The following is a 17619-nucleotide window of genomic DNA, read 5'->3' on the forward strand; positions in this document are numbered from 1 at the left end:
TTTTTCTACCACAGAGTCCCCAGGAAGAGGAGGGAATCTCAGGTTAGAGCCATAGTTCCATTTATTATCCAGCAAACAGTGGGAGGACCCAAGGAGGGGCCCAGCCTGGACACCCTCCCATTATTGCCATGGATTCCAGTTTGCTTCCCCAACCTCAAGGGCCTGGAGGCGATTGGCCTAGGGAGAGGTGGACCCAACCCGTGGCCCTCAGTACGGAGCAGAGTCGAGGTGGCCCTGGCCCTAGCACCAACTCATTGATCCCCACCCCAGGCCTGTCTACCTAGGGCCACCAGAGCCCCTCTTGGAGCGAGGCTGGCTAGACTCTGGGCTGCTAGGTCCAGCTCCAGACAGGCTGGATTCTGGGTTCTGGACCCCAGGCTGGCTAGACCCTGGGATCCTGATTCCAGGCTCTGGGTGGGGTAGACTTAGGTCCCAGACTCCAGGCTAGGTGAGGGGCCTTCAGGGCTGCAGCAGGTAGCTGCCTTCATGGCTGGGCTTCTGGGGTGGGGGTGCCTTCTCAGGACACGGGCCAGGGCTGGAGTTGGGACTGGATTCAGAGAGGGAGTCGATGTCCGCAGAGCGGGAATGGCAGGCCCAGCAGAGAATGACCCAGAGCAGCAGCAGCAAGAAGCCTACAAGGCCGTTGCAGACGATGGCAATGAGGGCCCCCTGAGAGATGGCTGCCCCCATGACAGGCAGCACCCTCAGACCAGCACAGACCACGGGGCTGGCTCGATGGCAAGGCCCATGCCGAGGCAGGACTCCAGTACAGCTGGCCTTCCAAAGAGGCTGTTCTGTCCACACACTCAATGATTCCTGGGCAATGGAGATGTCCACCTGCAGTCTTGAGCCTGTGGCAGGTACACAGCAGAGGAAAGGGTGGTGAGGAAGGGGTAGGGTGAGGCCTAGGAGGAGAGGGATAAAAAAGAGAATCCTGTCCCACATCTCTGGCTTCCCTGGCAGAAGACTTTGGGTCCCGGCAGGCCCAAATAACCCACAGAGCCAACACCCCCATCCTGAGGCTTGGCTCTGGGCACCTGGATGGGGGTGTAGCCACAGTGGGGAAGCTAGAGTAGACAGCCTATATCTCATTCTCCTTAGAACCAATGGGCATGGCCTGGCCCTGCCCACCAAGCTTCCAGCCCTCAAAAGTGCTGTGAGAATGGATGAGATGAGGAAGCCCAAGGCCTTGAAGGATGGGGATTGTGACCAGTGTTGGTGTGGCCTGGGCGCCTCCCCCTTCTCAGGACTCCAGCCAGCCAGCCAGCCCAGGAGACCTCCAGAGGTGCCAGCTCAGACAGAGGGAACTTTGTGGAGGCCCTGGCAGGCATGTGTGGGTCTGTGTATCCAAGGCTGTATACTGGGGTGTGCCTCTCTGTGGGACTGTCTCTCCAGGTCAGTTGTGTATGTCTGTGTCTGGCTCTTAATCTGTCTTTAGGTTCCCTTGCCTAGATGTGTGCCTCTGCCTCTGTATACCCACCTCTATGTTTGTGCAGCTATGTGGCTCTCTTTATATTTGTCTCTGTCTCCATCTCTGAGTGTCTGAGTGTCTCTTTTCTCGCCCAGGCTATCTCTGTGTATCTCTGTATCCGTCTCTGTGTGTATGGGTCTCGTGTCTCTCGGTCTTTCTTCCCGGCTGTGTGTCGCTCTGTCCCCGTGGACGTGTCTCTCTCCCCTTCTCCGTGGGGTCTGTCTCTGTAGTTGTGAGTCTCGTGTGTCTCTTTGTGTCTGTCTCTCCTCCCCCCCCCCCCCCCCCCGGCTGTGCCGCTACGTCTCCATGTGGGTCTCGGTCTCTTTATCTCTGTCTCTAGTTCTCGGGGCCCGCGCCCGTGGGGGGAGGGCCCCCTTACCTGAGTTGAGCCCGGTGTGCGCGCCCGCGGGAGGGTCCGGGGCTGCGGGATGCTGGGCGCCGACTGAGACTCAGGAGCCTGCGGGAGGGGAGGGGGGGGCTGGAGGCGGGCAGGGGCGATGTCACCTCCCCCGGCCCTCCCCCTCGGCCGCGCAGCCTCCGCCGGCCGCTCCCGCCGCGGCGCGACCGGGGCGGCCTCTGCCGCGGGCGGTCTGCGGCGAGCTGGCACCTCCTCCCCCAGGGGCGGTGCCTCCTCCGCGGCCGCGGAGGCTCGCTAGCTCGCTCGGCGGCGCTCGGGCGGCGGCGGCGGCCCGGGTGCGGGGTTCGGCTAGGCTCGGCTACGTTCGGCTGGGTTCGGCTGGGCTCGACTGGGCTCGGCAGGCAGCAAAAACAGCGGAGAACCTCGCTTCCTGAGAGGCCGGCGCCGGCGGCCTGTGGAGGGCGGAGCCATCTCCGCGCCACTGCTGTCACCTGATTGGCTGGCTGCGCCAGGCTCCTGGGCGATTGGTCGCGCGCTGGGGTGGGGACTGGCTCAACCCTTGTGCCCGGGTGGGGAGGGGGCGGGAGAAGGACTGAAGGGACTACTTGGTCTCGATCTCTCCGGGGGAAGGGGGCGGGGATGAAGCCCACCTACTTTTGGGAATTTCTTGCACCTTCAACACCCGGAAGAGCTGTACATCCAACATCTGAGAAAAGCCTCTGTACCCCTTATACATGAGGAAACTGCCCCTCCATATCTGCCTCTGCCGCGGTCATCTGGAGGAAGGCCTTGGGCCCCCACATCTGGGAGGAGATTGAACCTCCTCATCTGGGAAGCCCCTTGGACTTCTGCACATCCACTCCCACCTGGGGGTGGACTCTGCACCCCCACTTTAGAGGGTTTGTAGGCGGCTTTACATTCCCTGGCCCCAGGAGATGTGAGCAGCTCTGCCAATACAAGTTCTTTGGACATATTTATTGAGTTCCTACCCAGTATTGGTCGGGGGTTCGTGCTTTGCTGCGCTGTGGGAGAGCCTAGGACAGAGAGGAATGCGGTACTCTGAGAGATCGCTCATCCATGGCGGGAATAGGACCAGGCATGACTCTCCATCCTAGAAGCTCCTGACTCTCTCCATCCTAGAGTCTCTCCTAAGAGGAAGATCAACTTGGGCAGGAGCTGTCAGGTAGGCCTTCCTACCCACCTCATACACCAGTGATTTCTAAGTGTTCTGAACTGGACCCTTTTTCCATCCTGCTCTACATATTCTCCATGGATGAGCACAATCCTAAAACTATACCACGAAGACTCTCAATGCTCCCCAATCCAGCCTTAATTTATCTCTGGAATTCTAGACATAGATCGAAGTGCCTTCCAGAATAAGGGTGGTGTTGATTCCTGGTTCTGCCACTTAACTAACTTCGTGACCTGGAGCAAGTTACTTAGCTCCTTTTTGCCTCAGCTTCTTCATCTGTAAAGTTGTTTTAGTAATAGCTACCGCTCAGGGTTGTAATTCACCAATTCATTTATACTGGACCAGCCACATCTCAGCAAATACCAACTGACACAATTCCAAGGACCATATAGCTAAGAGGCCCCTTTCCTCAATGCCGTGAAATTCACATGAGATCCCTATAAACCCAAATGCTATCTTGGAAACCAGTAAGGGAAGGGTAAGGTAATCTGAAAGACTGAGTCATCCAAACTTACTGAATTACTTAGAGACTGTCTAAAATAAATTTTTAGACCCTACTGACTTTACCAGAATGGATTTAGTTCCCTTGCCCCTGTTACCCAGCAAGGGTGGGGGCATTGTGAGCAAGATCAATTACTTCTAGGAAACAGAGGAGACTTATATTGCACATCTGTCATGTGAGTGAATTTGTGACCCAGCTGCAGGAGTTTGGATTTTATCCTGAAAACAGTGGGGAGCCACTGAAAATTTTTGAGCAGAGGAGTAAATGTGATCATATCCAGAAATTAGAGGGATGATATGGGCTGCTGGGTGGAAGGAGAGATTGAAGGCATTTGACAGTGAAGGCAAAGAGTAATGACAAAGGACTGAAATGATGTAGGGGAAGAAGATTGGAGAGAAAAAGAGAACAATGAGAATATTTAGGAATTACAACTGGCAGGACTTAGAGACTTAGACCTACAGGACATGAGGAGTAAGAGGGAGAATAAAGTCTGGGATAACTCCCAGGTCGGTGACTAGGGATACTGTGATGCCATTTACTGAGATAGAAAACACACGAAAAGGGGTGAGTTTCAACAGGGGTTGGGGTGGTGTGTGTGTGGGGGGAGATGGAGGATGATGAATTGTTTTAGGTATGCTAGATTTGAGGTACCAATTGGACACCCAAGTTGAGATGTCCCATAGACAGTTGGGTAAGCAGGTCTGGGGTTCAGGCTCAAGACATGTTGTGAGTTATCAGAAAACGAGTAGTAGTCAAATCAGAAAAGTGGACGAGCTCACCGAAGAATAAGACCTGGTTCAAAAACAAAAAAACAAAAAACATTTATAATCAGATACTGAAACCTAAAGACAGGAATGCCTCAGGAACAACTGGAACTAATAGTCACAGAAGCCATTAGGTTCTCTCTCCACCTCTCATCTGTTACTTTGTGCCAGTCTCTCCTCTGTTCTCCCCTGCCCCTATCATCCTCATCTCCAGACTGGCTTTCAATGCTTTTCTGGTCTACATGGTAAAAAACATCACTTCAGACAGTCACAAAGCTTCACAATCTTATTGTCTAGGCACTCAACAAGATACTGGTTTCTTTTTCTTGGTTACAGTCTGCAAATTCCTCAGGAAGTACTCTGATTGGCTCAGCTTAGTTAGATGCTTAATTCTAGACCAATCAACTGTGGTCAAGAGATGGATGAGGCTCAGATTGCCTAACATGGCATTGGGGGACAGAGGGGTGGTCCTAGGAGAAGACAGAATGCAGACTGGCAGGTGTTTGCCCTAGTCCACCCCTTGTTTGCCCAACACACACACATCATTTTCTTATATGTATGATTCCAAAAATGTCCCCACCTACATATTCCAGCCATTCCATGATATTTCTGCCAGTAAATTCACCTCCTCTCTAGTATAGAGCAGATCAATGACACATCCAGCTACTGCTTCTGGGGTTATATCATAGCACCATTGTTCTTCATATATAGGTTCTCTGGGTATTGTCCCTTCATGTTCCAGTCAGTTTTCTATAAGGTGTGAATATGGCTTCTAATAATCTCATTACCTTTGTTTGAACTGCCTTTGAACTCCTTTAAACCATTACCCCCAACCCCCCAAAAAAACTCCAACCCCCAAATTCCTGATATCTAGAGATGGAAGAAATAAAGAATAAAATGGAGTAAAAGGAAAGCACTGTAAGGGCGGCTCAGTTGGCTAAGCATCTGACTCTTGATCACGGCTCAGGTCATGATCTTCTAGTTGGTAGGAGATCTTTCCCTCTCTCTTCGCCCCCCTGCCTCAAAAATAAATAAATAAACAAACAGATAAATAAATAAATATACGGAAGGAAAGAAAGAAAGAAATGAAAGAAAGAAAGAAAGAAAGAAAGAGAAAGAGAGGAAGGAAGGAAGGGAGGGAAGAAGGAAGAAAGGAGAAAGGGTATCATCTATATTTTTTGGCCATGAATGACAATGAAAATTGTGGGGTAGGAAATCTCATGGCATCTTTTGACTCACTTCTTTAGCTACAGTTTCTCAGTCAGCCAATCTGGCTGCCCCAGGTTTTCCCCACAAAGATGTGATCCCTTATCCAGTGTTCTGAGAGTATAATTGTGGAGGATTTCTCTGTGGGGCACTGTACTAATAAGTACTACACTTTCTGGTGGTGTTTTAGGGATTATCCTGGGATTGAACAATCACAGATCTCTGCATTTATGAGGATTGGGTGTGGTTTTATTTTCTTCCCAGAATGACACAATTCTTTTAAAATCATCATCAGCTGTCAGTTTCATCTGGGGGAGAATTCCTTTTGCTAATAGCTTATTCATCCTAAAGCACATCCACCCCCCCCCCCCAGTTTAAACTGAAATCAGAATATAGTCTTACAAAAAGTGGCATGTAACAGTTTTTTAGTTTTATTTTTCCTAGTACAGTTGACCCTTGTACAATACAGGGGTTAGGGGCACCAATCCCCTACATAGTCAAAAATCCATGTATAACTTTTTAAAAACATTTTTTTAAGTTTTTTTTTTTTTTTTAAATAGTAATCTATACACCCAACGCGGGCTCAAACTCACAACTCCGAGATCAAGAATCACACACATTTCCCACTGACCCAACCAGGCACCCTCTGTGTGTAACTTTTGACTCCCTCAGAACTTAACTACTAATTGGTTACTAATGACCAGAAGTCTTACTGATACCATAAACAGTTGATTAACAATATTTTGTATATACATTATATATTGTATTCTTATGATAAAGTAAGCTAGAGAAATAAAATATTATTAAGAAAATCATGAGAAAGAGAAAATACACTTAAGGTACTATAAAAAAAAAAAACAAAACCCCACATATAGGTGGACCTGTGCAGTTAAAACCTGTGTTGTTTGAGGGTCAACTGTAGTTCATAAAATAACTTGCCTTTTGTAATTGATGGAACATGAGACTTATTAAACATAATAATTTTATCAGAGTTCTTTTTCACAAATAGAATCCACCCTAGATAGTTAAAACATAAAAGGGATTTGTTAAAAGATATTATTTAGCTCAGAAATGTTAGGAGGGCTGGAGAAATGGATTTGAGGCTCAGTTTCTAGGAACAACACTCAAACCATACCACACACAACCTGATGAAACCACAGTCACTGCCACTCCAAATACTAAGTACCAAAAGTTTAATTTGACTGCCAACTTTACAAGCTCTGTAGCACTTTTGCAGTAAGAACTCAATACTGCAACCAGTGGGAAACCACCACTGTTACCACTACCACCAAAAAGTGGACACTTGTACTACCAGCAGTAGCAGAAATTGAAGTCTTATGTCCAACCTGCTTCCTTCCTAGGTATCTAGAATTAGCTAGGTAACAATTGTTACAAACAACCCCCAGATCTTAACTGGCTTAAAATAACAAAGATGTATTTCTTGCATGCTACAGTCCAGCATGGGTGAACCTGGGAGGAGGAGTCTGCTCACTGTGATCACTCAGTGAGCTAGGCTAATGGAGGCTTCACCATCTTATGATGCTGCCACTTTTTAAAAAAGGATTTTGTTTTTAAGTAATTTGTTTTAAGTAATCCCCATCCAACGTGGGGCTCAAACCTACAACCCCCATGTCAAGAGTCGCATGCTCTACCAACTGAGCCAGCCAGGCACCCAATACCACTTTCTTGATAGGAACCATCGGTGCTTGCTGTGGTAGACGAGAGTGAGGAAAAATGCGCACTGGCTTCTACTCACATTGCACTGATCAAAACAAATCTCATGGCCATCCCTAACATCAGGAGACAAGAGAAGTGCAATCCTCCTAGTTCTCAGAAGGAGAGGAGAACCAGAAATATTGAACTTTAGTGATATTTTCCTCACTCATATTGCTCACTTCCAAATCAGTTTCACATGGGGAAAGTAGCTTGCCTATACACAAGCTGCATAGGATGATGGAAATTTTAGTTATGACTTCTAAACTAAGCAGGCTGGATTTTATTTTATTTTTTATTTAGTTTATTTTTTAAAAAAATTATTTTTTGGGGAGAGAGAGAGTGAGTGCACACATGAACAGGGGAGAGGCAGAGAGAGAGAGGAAGAGAGAGAATCCCAAGCAGGTTCTTGCACAGGGCTCAAACCCACGAACTGTGAGATCCCATGACGAGCTGAAATCAAGAGTCAGATGCTCAACTGACTGAGCCACCCTGGCACCCCTATTTTTTTGTTGTTGTTGTTTATTTTAATTTATTTTGAGAGAGAGAGAGTGCCGGGAGGGGCAGAGAGAGAGAGGGAGACAGAATCCTAAGCAGGCTCAGAACTGTCAGTGCAGAGCCCAATGCAGGGCTCGAACTCACAAACTGTGAGATCATGACCTGAGCTGAAATCAAGAGTCGGACACTTAACTGACTGAGCCACCCAAGCGCCCCAGGAGGCTGGATTTTAAAATGTGAATTTTCCCATTTAGGAAAACTATTTAAAAGGTGAAGGACATCTATGAATACAACATATTTCTACTACCATAATCAACACTAAAAATTTGTAGAACCATGCTCTCTGAATCCTCAGGTTTGCCAGAAAAATGCAGGGCCTGTGCAAGCTCTTGGAGCAATTTCTCTTTTTTAGTACTATGTTTTTCATAGTGCTAACAGGGGCACTTTCAGTCCCTCTAAATCTGCCTCTGGCTTCATGGGAAATCACACACTGGAGTGACAGGGCTAGAAGCCTTTCTTCAACCTGCCCTAGATTGATGCCCTTGCCTCACCTGCATTCCAATCAACTTACTTTGCGATGAGAAGCACCATCACATTTGCCTGGTAGGATAGAAACATCAAAAATGGGTGGTCTGCAAGCAGTTAGGGGACAACAGTGTAAGTATTTCGCTTGGAATAAGAAGTGTGTTTCAGTCTGAACCTCAGACTGCTAGAAGCTAGGTCATTATGTGCCTTGCTGAATTGCAGAAGCTGCGTTCTTGGCTGTTCTCTAATGCTGATGATTAGGAAACTGAGGGGTTCTAGCAATCAAGATGGCGATACACTGGGAGAATCAGAGGAATTGGGAAGTCCTGCTTGTTGTCCCCATCCTGCCTCCTCTCTCTCCTATTTTCTCTCCAGACAAGCTTCCTATGTTTCTTCAATCCATATAATAATAAATCCAGCTTCTGGCAATTCTCAGCTTTATAGCTTAAATCCCAACAAGATATTGGCTCATTTCTTTCTGTTCTAGTTCCAGCTTACCCTTCTCAGTTCGTTTCAAAATTCCTAGGGACTTGCTCTCATGAGCCTGGCTTTGGTCAGGTGCCATTTCCCTGTATCAGTGATCCATGGGGCGGGGGGGGACGGGGGGTAGTGAGGTCATTATATGGTGGCTCCCATGATAACCATACGAGTGAAAGGCAGTTCTCACCAGAAGGGAGGGCTATCCAAACAATACATAAAGGAGTCCACCATACTAACATTAATGGATGCAGGGGAAAGGATAAATCTGCAAAGTAAATAAGGAAGTAGCTGTCAGAGAGATAGAAGAAAAACCAGGAAGGAACACCGTTTCAGAGAAGCCAAGAAAGGACAGAGGTTCAAGAAAGAGGGAGAGGTCAGCAATCTAGAATGTCAGAGAGGTCCAGTGGTTATAGAAAAGGGGCCATTGTGGGGCGCCTGGGTGGCTCAGTTGGTTGAGCGTCCGACTTCAGCTCAGGTCACGATCTCACGGTCCATGAGTTCGAGCCCCGCATTGAGCTCTGTGCTGACAGCTCAGAGCCTGGAGCCTGCTTCAGATTCTGTCTCCCTCTCTCTCTGCCCCTCCCCTGTTCATGCTCTGTCTCTGTCTCAAAATTAAATAAACGTTTAAAAAATAAAAAAATTAAAAAAAAAAAAAAAAGAAAAGGGGCCATTGGATTTAAAAGAAAGGATACTGTTGATTTTCTTGGCAAGAAGTTGTTCCAGTGGGCAATGGAAGGTGGGCAGTGGAGATGGGGTATGTGGTGGCCACCAGATCTGAATGGTTTCATGAGTAAGAAGCTAATACAATACAGATGACTCAAGATTATTGTAAAAAATTGGGGGAAGGAGAATAGATACACAAGGATGTGGAATCAGAGAGGGTTTATATTTAATTTCTAAAAATTTCTTTTATGTTTCTTACATAGGCATGTTTAAATACTGGTGGGAAAGGACCTGGAGAAAGAATATAATTGGTAGCTATTTTTATTATTACTGTCCATCTCCCCTGGGCTGTGCAGATCCAGGCAAGCAAAAAGACAGGGACAAGAAGTCAAGATCTGGCAGAAGGTATGAACCACTTCAACTTTTCCTAGGCTGCACTAGCAAGTAGGGCAGAGAGAGGAGGTGACTGACCTCAGCACTGGGTGACCCAGGTTGGGTCCCAGGACACACCCCGGGCCCTGGGATTTCACTGTCCCCAGACAGAGAGGCCTTGTGTGGAGAGCAAAGGATCCCAAGGCTGGAGCCAGTCATCAGCTGGTGGGAGCAGGGTGAGCATAAGGCAGTCATACTCTGGGACAGGCAGACTTGCTGTGACTTTGCTCTGATTTCCTTATCTTGAAACCATGCCTGTTGCTGCCCCCTACCCGCCTACTCGCTCCTCAGCATCCCTGCCCAGCTGTCACCTGCTTTGTCAGATCCTCTTCCCAACCTCCCATCACTCCTCAGCCGCTGCCCCCACCTTCTGCTCTCACCATCCCTGGAGGTGGCTCACCAAGGTCACTTTCACCTCCTTGTCACATCTAATGAATATTCTGTAGTCCTAATCTTTGTTGACTTCTTGGCAGCATTGAGGCTGTTGATCCCTTTTTGAAACTCCATCTTTCACTGCCTTCCATGAAGCCACCCTCTTTGAGAACAGTTATTCCTCTTCCTAAAACAACTATTGTTAACTAAGCACCTAGACTCTGTCAGAGCTTTACATTCATCATGGATATCCCTCACCTGCATGCAAGATAGGTCCATGGAACAGATGAAGGAACTGGGACTCAGGTAATCCACAGGTTTTCTTGAAGCCCCAGAGAGCAGTGATATAGTCTGGATTAAAACTCTGATTTGCGGAGCACATGGGTGGCTCAGTTGGTTGAGCATCTGACTTTGGCTCAGGTCATGATCTCACGGTCTGTGAGTTCGAGCCCTGTGCCCCACATTGGGCTCTGTGCTGACAGCTCAGAGCCTGGAGCCTGCTTCGGATTTGGTGTCTCCTTCTCTCTCTGCCCCTCCCCCACTCAGGCGCGCGCGCGCGCGCTCTCTCTCTCTGTCAAAAATAAGTAAACATTAAAAAAATTTTTTTTTAAAAACCCAAAACTCTGATTTGCTGCATTGTCCTCAACTTCAGCATTCTGTCTGTCTCCCTCACCTCCCTGCCCCCCTCCTCTCTGTTGGGCTGTGCTCTCTTCCCCCACTCTCTCCTCTCTTCTCTCCTTAACTGAAGTCCTCCTTTGCATTATGGCTTCTGTGTCCATTTTGTGTTGATGATGCCTTAACTCTAACCTAGACCTCACTCCCAAGTCCCAGACTGATGTTTGTTGTTGCTGCTGCTGCTCTTGTTATTAAAAGCTAAGATTTATGGAGCATTTACAACATGGCAGGCACTGTCATGCTAATTTCTTTATATACATCATCTCATTAAATCCTTACAAGGACCCTATGAAGTACAAGCTTTTCCCATTTTCCACTTAAGGAAACTGAGCTGTAGAGAGATTAACCACCTTGTCCAAGGTTAACAGGAGCCCAGGTTTATCTGACCCAAGTCCATTCTCTTAACTACTGACCTAAGGCCTTCTACCAAGAAGTCCCACTAGTGCCTTACACTTGACATATATAATCTGAGCCCATCTGCTCCTTACTTGCTGTATGACCATATGCAAGTGATTGAATGTATGAGCCAGGATTATTATCAACTTCTCCAAAGCCTATCCTCCCCCTTTGCTAACTATTTCAATAAACAGTCCTACCATCTCCCACTCAACAGGGTTGTACAAGGCTCTTCCCTCTCCCTCCTTTCCCCTCCACATTCATCAAGCTATGATGATTATGTGCTCTAAAAAGCACTGTTCTCACTGACCAGGCCCTGGTTCTTCTCCTACCTGCCCTCAGGCCTTCCACATTATTCATTCAAAGCACCTCTCAGCTACCTCTTCTTCTGCATTCTCTTCCCTCCTTGCCCTCCTCTGCACGGCTGCCAGAGCAGTCTTTCCCAAGCACAAATCTGACAAAGTCTCCCCAGCTCCCAGGGCCCTCTGACTCTCAGTAGAAGTTCCTGAACCTCAGCCTGGCTCTCAAAGCCAAGACTGCCTGGCTCCACCTCTTCTGCTGCCCCAGCTCGCACCCGGCCCACTACTGGCCACAGGAGGGTCCTCACTATTCCTGCCTTTCCCTCCCATCCTTCCTTGGGCTTCCCCCCAGGGGTAGGAGGTGTCCTCTGCCTCTCCATAGTGCCCCCCATAACTGGTATGTGTTTTTCCTGTGACACTGAGCCCAGTGGTTGGTGTGCTCAGGTGTGTAGAATTAGTAATGTTTCTCTATTTTATAAAAATGAAATCTATGGTTACACAACAATGTGAATATAATACCACAAAACTGTACACTTAAAAAATGGCTAAAATGGTAAAAACAAAACAAAACTAATTATAATTTCTTTCCCAGGTCTTTGCTCTTGGAGCTAGTAGGAAAGTCATTTTGGGAGAACCTCCTCACCCCTTCCTCCCCACCTGTGCAAAAATCCTGGGTTTTTATGCTGAGATTCACATGTTCTTTGCTGAGATGCCCATTTGGGAGCTCAATCTCCAGGGTCCTGCCTTCTCAAGCTCACCATGTCTCCATTCCTAGGGCATCAGTAGGCAGTGTTTGTGGGTCCCACCTACTCCTGCAAACACAGATCCCCTCTTCATTTAGGGGTACTCTCTAGATTGCTTTGACCCTCTCCTCTCTCCTTAGCATAATCCCCTGAAGAAGCTTAGGCTTCCACAAGGCTAGAGTCAGGAAGATGTCTTAGTCTGAGGGGCCTGGGCCTGCAATGCTCACCCCAAAAGACAGGGAGAAAAAAGGCCCAGCCTTCTGCCTGAGGCAAGAAAGGAAGACTGCACTGGAACAAAACTCCATTAACATCTCAGTAAGTTATCCAGGCACACCAACTCCTGCCTCAGGCCATCAAATCCCCTGGGGGCAGAAGTCAAAGGTATCCTTCCCTGCTCATACAGACACACACTAACACATTCATACACAACCCACAAATAGAGGTACACATACATACAAGTGAAGACCTATGTATAGAGAAACAAGTCTACCCAGACCACAGGCATGCACATGAAAACACATCCATACAGAGATACACAGGTCTTGCACTCACTACACACATACCACATATCCAGGTAATACACATAAAGAGGTTCACAGGTCTTCATAACCTACACATACACACACACATGCGCATGTGAAAGTAAACCTACTGACAGACTTACAACAGGTGTGGGTGTATTTTAGACCAAGGACCGAAGAAGGAAGTCACAGATTGGTTTTCTAGAGATGAAAGAGTATCTGTATGTAGAGGACAGGCTGATGGGAGAGAAAGCCAGGTAGTAATAGCGAGGGAGAGATACTAACACCAAGGAAATAGAATAATGGTTTGTTATATGGTACCAACTACTCACCTAGCCCTCATTCACTCATCTGTTAACTTAATAGTTACCAAGCTGGGTCCTCCACTGGGCTAGGTGGGCAGAGAGAACTGGCCCTGCTCTATTGGCACCCATGCCCAGCCTGTGAGGGAGAGACCTATCCATGAGCAACAGTAACCCAGAGTGGTGACTGCTGTGATAGGAGATAAATATACCCCATCTCTGGGCAGCAGCAGAAGATAGGCAATGTCAGGGAAACTTGAATCAAATATTGAACAAGTGGGAATTGGAGGGATGAAAGAGATGGACGGGGAGGCCAAGGGAACAGCACATAGGAAGGTGTATTAGATTCCTGTTGCTTTTTAAACCAAATACCATAAATTTAGTGCCTTCAAACAACACAGATTTATTCTGTTACAATCTGAAGGTCAGAAGTCTGAAATCAGTTTCACTGGGCTAAAGTCAAGATGTACGCAGGGTTGGTTCCTTCTGGAGGCTCTGAGAGGAGAATCAATTTCCTTGCCTTTTCGGCTTCTAGTGGCTGTCTGTATTTGTTGGCTTGTAGACCCCTCCTCCATCTTTCAGTCTCCTGATTCCATCACCCCATCACCTCTCCTTTGACTCTGACCCCTTTCACCTCTTTTCTACTAGGATGGTTGCGATTACATCAGGACTACCTGATAATCCAGGATAATCTTCCCATCTCAAGATCCTTAATTATAGCTGCAAAATCCCTTTGCCATGTAAGTTAACATTCACAGGTTCTGGAAATGAAGATGTGGAAATATTTGGAGGCCAATTTTTAAGCCTACCGCATATTATCTCACAATCTTCAAAACCTCTAATGTAAATCTTGTTGTCCTCAGACTGAAGATGAGGAATCTGAGGCTCATAGAGGTTAAGTGATTTACCTTAAAACAAAAGAGATGATAGATAGATTAGATAGTCTGTAAAAAAAAAAAAAAAATAGACTGAAAAAATATACATGCTTGTTATTTAAAAATTATAAGCCACACAAAAGAATACAAAGAAAAATGCAACCTGTCACTAAGTCTCACCACCCAGAGATAGGTCAACATCTGGTAAGAATAAAGTACTGGGGTGGAGGCAGGAAGTGAAGAGAACAGTATATAAGAAGAGAGACAGGTAGAAAACTTATAGATGAATGGGACATATACTTGAAATTAATCAAGGGAAAAGAAACTAAAGTGAAAACAAAGGTGGAGTGCCTGGGTGGCTGAGTCAGTTAAGTGTCTGAGTCTTGATCTCACAGTCATGAGTTCAAATCCTGCTCTGTGCTGGGCATGAAGCCTGCTTAAAAAAGTAAATAAAACAAAGTGAAAATGAAGGAATAGCTGAACTTTCAGCTAAGCATTTCTTCATCTCAAAAATTAGTCATTCCTAAAAGACCCCTCTCAAGTTAAGAACAATTTTGATTAAGAGGTTGGAGTAGGATTTTTATCATTGTCAGTTTTATGAGCTATAGTTGCTCTATGAAAGAAAATGTGATTAGTACGTCTGCTTTCCTTCCCACTGCTTCTCTCCATTCCAGATTATGTTGCCAATGTTGTTCTCACTTTATAAGGATTTATATTTACAGTGTGTTCTACAACTAAAATTCCCAGTTTAATCTTCACTTAAGTGGAATGAATGTTCACCACCTGTCCTTTCACCATAGATCTCCCTTCCTCAGCTTATTTTGACTAGTCTCTGGCTGACTGAATTTGTCACTGTGTAGTTTTCAGAAGCGCTCATGAGTTCTGTATCCCCAAATTCATGAGTGAGATCAACCAGTTTGTTGGTTATGTTTGGGGGTAACACTTTTTTACCCTTAGAAATTCCTAGATATTGCTTCATTATTTTGGTTTGTTGAATGTTGGGTTGCAGAAAGCCTAAGATCAGACTGAATTTTCCTCCATACACGACTTGCTCTTTCTGCCTGGGATCCCAAAGTATTCTTATTTAATCTTCAAAGTTTAGTAACTAAATCAGTATTTATAAATCAGTATCAATTATTCTGTATCAATTCTTCTGGTATATGGTGTTCATTTTCAGTCTGGATATTCAATGCTTCCTTAATTTCAGGGAAAGCTTTTCTGTATTTCCTATCTTAATATCTTTTTCTGTTCCATTTTTGGAACCTCTACTTTAGGGCTGCCAACAATTATGCTTATAGTAGCTTGCCTCTGTCCTACTAACTTCATTCTTAATTGCTTTAATATCTTTATCTTTTCTCATCATATTCACTTTCAGGATCTCAAAGCCTTTCCTACAGATTACTTTGATTTTCAGCCGTATCTATTCTGTGTTTTGTTATTGCTAGTCTATTATATCTGTAATGATACTGTTTTTGTTCCTTTATTATTTTTCCTTAGTTCTGTAATCTCCCTTTTCTTTTTTGTTTTTTGAGAGAGAGGAGAGCACACGCACATAAGCAGGGGAGGGGCAGAGAGCGAAGGAGAGAATCCCAAGCAGGCTCCGCACTGTTAGCACAGAGCCCACTGCAGGGCTTGATCTCGCGAATCATGAGATCATGACCTGAGCCAAAATCAAGCGTTGGTCGCTTAATTGACTGAGCCACCCTGGCACCCCTGTAATCTCCCTTTCCAGCTCATTCTGTTATGTCATCATCTTGTCTTTGAGTTCATGTTCTCTGGATTTCATGCTATTATTAAGGGCTTCTAACAGAATAACTTGCCAGGAAATCTTTTATTCTTTTGGTTGTTTTCTTCTATATTGGGTCCTTCATCTATTTTTTGCATCTTGTCTTCCTTGTTCCTTTCTCTTCCCTCCCTCCCTTCCCATTTTCCCTCTTTGCTTCCTTCTTACCTATATTGTGGCTGTGGTCTGAATGCCTAAAGTCCAGGCCATTCTCTTTCCACTTTCAACCATGTACTATGGCTCACATTTAGCAGACCTCTCCTTCCCTGGAGTGTAGGTCTTTGAGCCCCTTCCCAACTGGACCTGTTTATCTTCTGGGAGCTATGGTTTGAAAGCCATCTATTGCTTTCAAACTCACCCACCCCATTTCTGTGCTATGAGGATGGTTTGGCAACCTGCTGACTTTGATGTGGCCTAAGTGCTGTCTCTCCACTGAGGCCCCCCTTAGATATCCTCTTCCAGCTGGGAGGTGATGCATATCCCATCCTGTAGGCTTTGGTTTGTACCCCCAACCTCAGCCCCATACTCTGGAGGTTGCCAAGCTATGGCAGCTCTTCTTGCCTCTCCTGAGATCTCATGGAGGAACACAGAAGCTTCTACTTACAAAGGCCTTTCCCCAGACTGTTCCTAAGGCTACCTACTCACTCAACAATCCATTTTCTTCAAATTACAGGACGTTAGTTAGTGACAGTCCTTGGTATTTGTTGGCTCATCTTTTCTCAATGCTCCTTTTGGGCAATGGGGTTAGGTGACATACCACTCACTTGTTACACCAGAATCTTCTGTTACTTTCCTTGGCTATCACATTTTAAGGTTTATAAAAAGAATTTGCTTGTTTGGTTCGACTTGAGTTTGCAGCAGCGTTTTTGCTTTGGCTTGTTTGGGCTTTTGTTAATTTTGTTAGCAGGGGGGTAGGATGGAGTTGTGATTCTGTGATGGCTTCACTTTGCCGTCCTAACCGAGATCCCCAGCCTTGCCTTGTCCATACCTCTTTGCTCAGAGTCATCCTCTGAGCAAGACCCTAGCAGCCCCTAGCACTTTCAAGTCCCTGAAGTGAAGCAGGGACCCACAGAACTAGGACTTAGTACATGGGGCGGGGGGGCGGGGGTGCTCAGTCCATGGTACAGGAATGAATAGGAGGCAGCATCAGAGGGACCTCAAATGCTTCACAAGAGAGCATCCAGGCAGGGCACAGTGTGAACCAAAGCATGGAAGTAGGAGAGATTGGAACAATGACTGGGGAATGGGGTAGGAGGATGGTATCCAGCTGGAGGAGTACCAGCTGAAGGGAACAGGTGGAGAGAAGCTGGAGAGGAGGGCAGCAGGGCCTAGTCATGTAGTCTGGCCTGGTGGCTGTCCTTATACATCACCAAAGTACTTACTAGCTCTTGGACTCTCAGGGAATACTCTAGAGAACGAGGGTAGGTAGGGAAGCATAGTTACTCTCTCCTCATCTCAGCCCCTCCCAAGATAACTTCTCTGCCAGGGTGCTCTTGTTCTCTTCCCTACAGCCCCAGGTAAGGCCTCAGCCATGGCCATACCAGGCACACTCTCCATCACAGGCTACATGCTAACATACCACAGATGTGCCCCTGTTCACCTAGTCACACAAAAACAACTGTGTGGTTGTACATCATCACCTGAAACTTGCAGGTGATGGCACAGTGACACATGATGTTGAGGGTACACTTTACACACAGCTCTGCACTGTCTGGCTCCCAGCTCTGGGGCCTTTACCTCTGATTCTCCTGAGAGCTTGCTCTGCCCCCTCGTGGCCATTCCCCTAGCCACTGCCCTTCAGCAAGGACCCTAATCATCCACTCCCTTGCAGGCATGGTTCCTGCCCAAA

General features: G+C 46.6%; 1 protein-coding gene across 1 annotated transcript; it reads right to left on the minus strand.

The window, feature by feature from the left end:
* Window positions 1-43: 43 nt before the first annotated feature.
* On the minus strand, window positions 44-2047 carry ENHO (energy homeostasis associated). Its single transcript, XM_042964687.1, has 2 exons — window positions 1851-2047; window positions 44-851 (listed from the first exon to the last, which is right to left on the minus strand). The coding sequence occupies exon 2, from the start codon at window positions 688-690 to the stop codon at window positions 460-462; it is 231 nt and encodes a 76-aa protein (XP_042820621.1). The 5' UTR covers window positions 691-851; window positions 1851-2047; the 3' UTR covers window positions 44-459.
* Between the last annotated feature and the right edge of the window lie 15572 nt (window positions 2048-17619).

Source organism: Panthera tigris, chromosome D4, assembly GCF_018350195.1.
Source record: "Panthera tigris isolate Pti1 chromosome D4, P.tigris_Pti1_mat1.1, whole genome shotgun sequence".
In the NCBI taxonomy this organism is placed as follows: domain Eukaryota; kingdom Metazoa; phylum Chordata; class Mammalia; order Carnivora; family Felidae; genus Panthera; species Panthera tigris.